This window comes from Nicotiana tabacum, chromosome 13 (genome assembly GCF_000715075.1).
Source record: "Nicotiana tabacum cultivar K326 chromosome 13, ASM71507v2, whole genome shotgun sequence".
Lineage (NCBI taxonomy): Eukaryota > Viridiplantae > Streptophyta > Magnoliopsida > Solanales > Solanaceae > Nicotiana > Nicotiana tabacum.
Genome location: NC_134092.1, coordinates 29,747,608 through 29,753,011, shown reverse-complemented (window position 1 = coordinate 29,753,011; position 5,404 = coordinate 29,747,608). Strand labels below are relative to the sequence as shown.

Sequence of the window (5,404 nt, the reverse complement as noted above, 5' to 3'; positions counted from 1 at the left end):
ATCAAGTACTTGTTGGCCCAATGATTTACAATTATCTCATTTTCCCTTTCAATAGAATCGTTTTGTAAAAGATGAAGTAAGAAAACAAATCAGTTTTATACTAGGAAATGGCGTGGTATTACAACACATAAAGAGAATTGGTAATTTTTTGGCTTTACATTAGGTTTGGCAACAGAAGCCCAAACAATTGACATCCAATAACCAAAATTATTTTTCTTAAAAATAAAAAAAAATTATTTAGAATCTCTCTCTCTCTCTTCTAACGGTTGCATCCATCTTCCTAGAAATTAGGTTCCATTTCCTTTCAAAAGCATACTAAAATTTCCCAAAATCTCTTTACATCCCTCTCCTGATTCTTTTTTTTTTTTAATCTCACTGTATATATCAATGTATAACAAATTTAGAATAAGTTTTAAAATATAAAAATAATCAATATAATTGTGAAAGTAAATAAATTTTTGATATATATATATATATTATAATATACATAGAAGCAAATAAAATCTTAATATACAAAGAAGAAAAATAATTTTTTTTTATATACACAAAGAAGAGAAATAAACTTGTGATACACATTTTGGTATACACATTATTTGATGTGTTATACACTGTGATATACAAACAATAAAATTATTATTGTTGTGATATGTGTTGATATAGAGGCAACATATATTTATAATTCCATAGTTTAGATATACAAAAAAAGAAAAAGATAATTTTAATATACACTTTATTATTATGATATACATTTATTGCTATCTAGTGCTAATATCTATAACTAGAGTTTTTTTTTGTGCTAATTATATGAGTACGTTGTTACAACTGTGCCAAAATCCCTTTATACTATTGTCTTATGCACATTTGAGTGCCAGAATGAAAATGGAAAAGAGAATTTGTCGAGATAGACAGAGCTGTTTGTTTATAAAACATTTTCTTTTGGGAAATAGTAAATTAAATAATTGCCATAACTCATAAGTAGGAGTTGATGTATTCTGTATTCACGTATGCAACGTACAATTATGAGAGACCATATGCTACATACACTATTACATCAATGTATTGTATATACAAATATATGTACTAAAGTATAATTATATGAAAAACAATATATGCTATAACATTACTTAAGACCTATAATTACATCAATTAACTCTTATGGAAAACTTATCTCCTCTTCTTCTTCATCATCCATAGATAAAAAGACTTCATCCAAAGCTGAGAGCTCTACTTCATCATCACAATTTCTATAGAGGCAATTTATCCCTTGAGATTGGTTGTTCGACTCATGTACTCTACATAAAACCCATTCCTGAAAATGAAAAGAAAAAAATATATAAATTTGAAAAAAAAACTGAGATGCAAAATACAACATTTTTGGGGCAAAGATCAATTTAAACCCACGGCCGAAACTATTTAAATATGGTAAAATATATACTATATTTTTTGTGTATAACATACAGAAATATATATATATATATATATATATATATATATATATATATATATATATATATATATATATATATATATATATATTTGGGATGGATTTTCCCAGGGCATGGACTTGCCTTACTTATTTGTATTGTTATTTTTTTCCCTTTGACTCGAAAGCTAAGTTAGCAGCTGGGGCGTGAAGTACTCCTTTGCTCGTGTAATTCGACTTTGAAAGGTCAAAATTCATGAATTCCACGAGAGGTGGTTATATAACATGCTATACACATAAAAAATTCCATATTTTCCATTTATAAATCTTTTTACATCGATTTAGAGGTTAATTAATATTATAGACTGGTTAAACTCACCATTGAGTTAAGGGAAATTTTAAATTCTACAATTAAATATTTTGAAAACTTAAGTAATTTCTTAATATTCAATATTTGATATAAACTTCAATTCATTATAGGGTTCATATATACTATTGACGGTGTAAATGAATTTTTATGCTATCAGATTATGTAGGAGCTAATATTAGATTATGTGAGAGTTAATTAACTTGGGGCTTAACCTTAAAAATCCGATTAGTGACATATTAAAACCAATAAGACTACAATACTGATAATGTAAAAAAATTTTACACTGACATTATATATGTAACTTAAAGTTTAATTTATAAAATTTAAAATATTAAATTAAATCCTATCAGATAGGATAGGAGTATTTACTTACCATTTCATTTTCTCTTTTCTTGGTAGGCTTCTTGAAGGAATTACTGATAGAGAGGTGGAATTCTTCCATAATCCAGTTAGTTTGTACTTCAGGAATATTATAGTAAACAAAATACTTTTTTATTCCTACTATTTTTTCTCCATAATCTGGGAGTAAAATTGGCTCATCCATATGTACTTCCTTCCAATATCCTTTTCTTGTAGTTCGATTTTCCTTCACTTGACTGAAGAAATACAACTGATTTTTGCTCCACAAAGCCTTCTCTAATCATCCCAACGTATGCAAAATAGGTAAAATAAAAGAAATTATTAATTCACAAGGATATGAGAGGAAAAAAAGACTTGATTATACTTTAATATAAACACTCCATTGTAATTTGATCCATTAGGAAAGTGGGGTGATTCGATTTTTCAAGGGTCAATTTAATGATTTCTATAATGATTTTGGACTTGTACAAGTTTTATCTAATCAAAATAGAACTTGGAACTCTATAAATTATACAAAAAAATAGCACGAACAGAAAATGTTCCAATGAAAAAGTGTTGGTGAAAGTTTGTTAATAGAACTTCTATAAATACGTTTCATTTCTTGAGGAAAACAAACGAGAAAAATCAAAGGTTGATCTTATTCATTGAATTTAGACAAAATTTTAATAATTTATAGGATATACTGACGCAATAAATCAATCAAAAATAGGTTCTCAAGTTCGAAAATTGATTTTAAAGGACCTCCTATAAATACGCTTCACTCTTTGAAACGATAAAAAAGAAAGATCAATCTTATTTTTCCAATATAGCCAAGAATGTAATTTTTTTTTAGGATAGTAAAACAATAAAATCAATTAAAAATAGGTAATCTCAAGCTCCAAAAATGATCTTTTCTTCATGGTTGACGAGTCTAATTAAAAGTAAGCTAGATATAAAGAAGCAAAGTAAATTAAAAGGGTCGTCCGGTGCACTAAGCTTCCGCTATGCGTGAGATCCGGGGAAGGGCCGGACCACAAGGGTCTATTGTACGCAGCCTTATCCTGCATTTTTGTAAGAGGCTGTTTTCATAGCTTGAACACGTGACTTCCTGGTCACATGATAATAACTTTACCAGTCACGCTTAGGCTTCCATTCAAATAAAAGTAAAGTAAATTATGATGGAGAAATATACCGTTGAGTTCTGAAGGATGAGAAGAAGAAAAATCAAGATGAGGAATATTGATGCTGGGGTAGAACGGTAAGCCTGCAACTTTACTTTTGAGATAATACATAAAAAGCTCTTCATCCGTTGGATCAAAGCTAAAACCCGGAGGAAGATCAACTCTTTCATCCTCCATTGTCACTAACAAATATTTTCTGAAACCGAATTCTTACCAGCGGAAATTTAAAGCTTCTTCTCGCTAGCCTTTAGGGTTAGTTTAATTTAGGAGTTGATAAAGAAGAAGAAGAAGAATGATTAAGAGTTGACGAATATAATGTTGCTGTTTTCTTTTTATAGAAAAATAAAATATATACTTTAGTAAAATGGCCCTACACTCTACTTCTATTCCTCGCTTGTAGTATATTTAAGATAGACGCAACGGGTTCACTTTAAACTTACGGGCCTAGGTTCTTAATATTGAATCTATTATGTTTTAATATTGAATTTATTATGTTATAAAGTTATAAGTTCATATTTACTATTTATTAATTTTAGCGGTTCTTTACACATAAAATTATCTGCCTCAAAAATATTGGATTTGAATGAACCGAAACTATTATATTGGATCCGCCTCTGTTTAATCTGAACCTTATTTGTGAGTTTTATATTTGATCTGCTTCTGTTTATTCCGAACCTTATTTATGAGTTAAAATATATATATATATACCGGTTTTAAATTCTAAATTCGCTGCACCTCATTAGACCGGGAGGTAGTGGCGGTTGATTAGAAATGAAGAGTTTGCAAGTGATGTAACAAGTTTTATAAGTGGTCAAAGGCTGCTGCTAATTGGAGTAGTATACAGTATGAAATATGAGGCAGAGCCGACCCTTATGAATGTGAGTACGTTAATCTATTTGCTTTACATTGATGCTACATATAATGTAAGAGAAATAATTAGTCGTGAAGTTAGTGATAAATATTATTTTTATGTTCTTTCAGAAATTCATATATCAGTACAAAAGAGCTTTTAGTACTTTTTTTTTATTTAAAAATATTGGTTTAAGATGAATTTAAATGAGACGACATAAATTTTCAGGGAAACTGTAGCCACTATCCTTCGAGTACACACAGGGTAACTACTCACTGATCGATAGCTCGTAGACCACACAGGAGATGTAAATCGCACTAGGCAAATTCGGTGCGACGAGCTTTGACGCTGCTGAGGAGAATCAATATCAAGTCTTCCATGTAAGAAACATCTCACCCAACCAACTCAGTCAACACTTGCGGGTAATAGACAACATAATTAATCAGTAAAAATTTATATAATCGGCAACCCACATTAAGAGAGGGTGGTAGGGGTTTAGGGTACGTGTTGATTAGAAATGAAAAGTGGGAGTGGATAACGTTTCTTGCGAGTTCATAGGCGGCTGGTAATCCAAGAGAGACAAGTACCGATTGAATTGTTTTTGCAGGAAGTGGATATGTTTTCACTTTGAAGTAACTTCGCTTACAAACAACTGTGTTTTTGTCGTTTAATTATCTTTAAAATACTAAAAAAAACAGTTCTATTTGGATAAGCAATATCGTAGCTTACGTAGTGGAATTAATGAACTGAGTGGATGATAATGATGATGAACTGTGAAACAAAAGTAGAAGGCAGTAGTGATTTTACGTGTGCAAACACAAATATGCACACGTAAAATGTTGTTGAAAAGGACCACATTGAAAAAAGGCAATCAAAGCATGAAGTTGAGTATGATATAAGCTCTCTTCTTTTTTCTCCTCTTTGTTTCCTTTGATAGTTCGCGAGTCATTGTAAGTAAACATCAATCATCATGAAACCAGATAAAAATAGTAACGAAGAGTACCAAAATCAATTGACCAAACCCCATATGGAATGTCTTCCTAAATAGTAGAACTGTGAATAGAATTTGGGTAATAGCAGTCTTTATCTGAGTTTTTTTTTAAATCTGAGTTCAGTACATATAGATTAGCTAGTCTCAAATATTTGCTAGTTAATTAGATATATAAAACTCAATAGGCCTTTAATTAACCTAGCTAACAATTTCTAGATGAAGGGGTGTGCATATGATTGGGCTAGGTCAG

The 5,404-nt window shown here is 30.1% G+C and overlaps 1 protein-coding gene across 1 annotated transcript; it reads right to left on the bottom strand.

Annotated features, from left to right (window-relative positions):
* Window positions 1-951: 951 nt before the first annotated feature.
* Window positions 952-3,637, bottom strand: LOC107824293 (NAC domain-containing protein 104). The gene is made up of 3 exons (XM_016651041.2): window positions 3,325-3,637; window positions 2,167-2,429; window positions 952-1,309 (listed from the first exon to the last, which is right to left on the bottom strand). The coding sequence occupies exons 1-3, from the start codon at window positions 3,488-3,490 to the stop codon at window positions 1,154-1,156; spliced, it is 585 nt and encodes a 194-aa protein (XP_016506527.1). The 5' UTR covers window positions 3,491-3,637; the 3' UTR covers window positions 952-1,153.
* Between the last annotated feature and the right edge of the window lie 1,767 nt (window positions 3,638-5,404).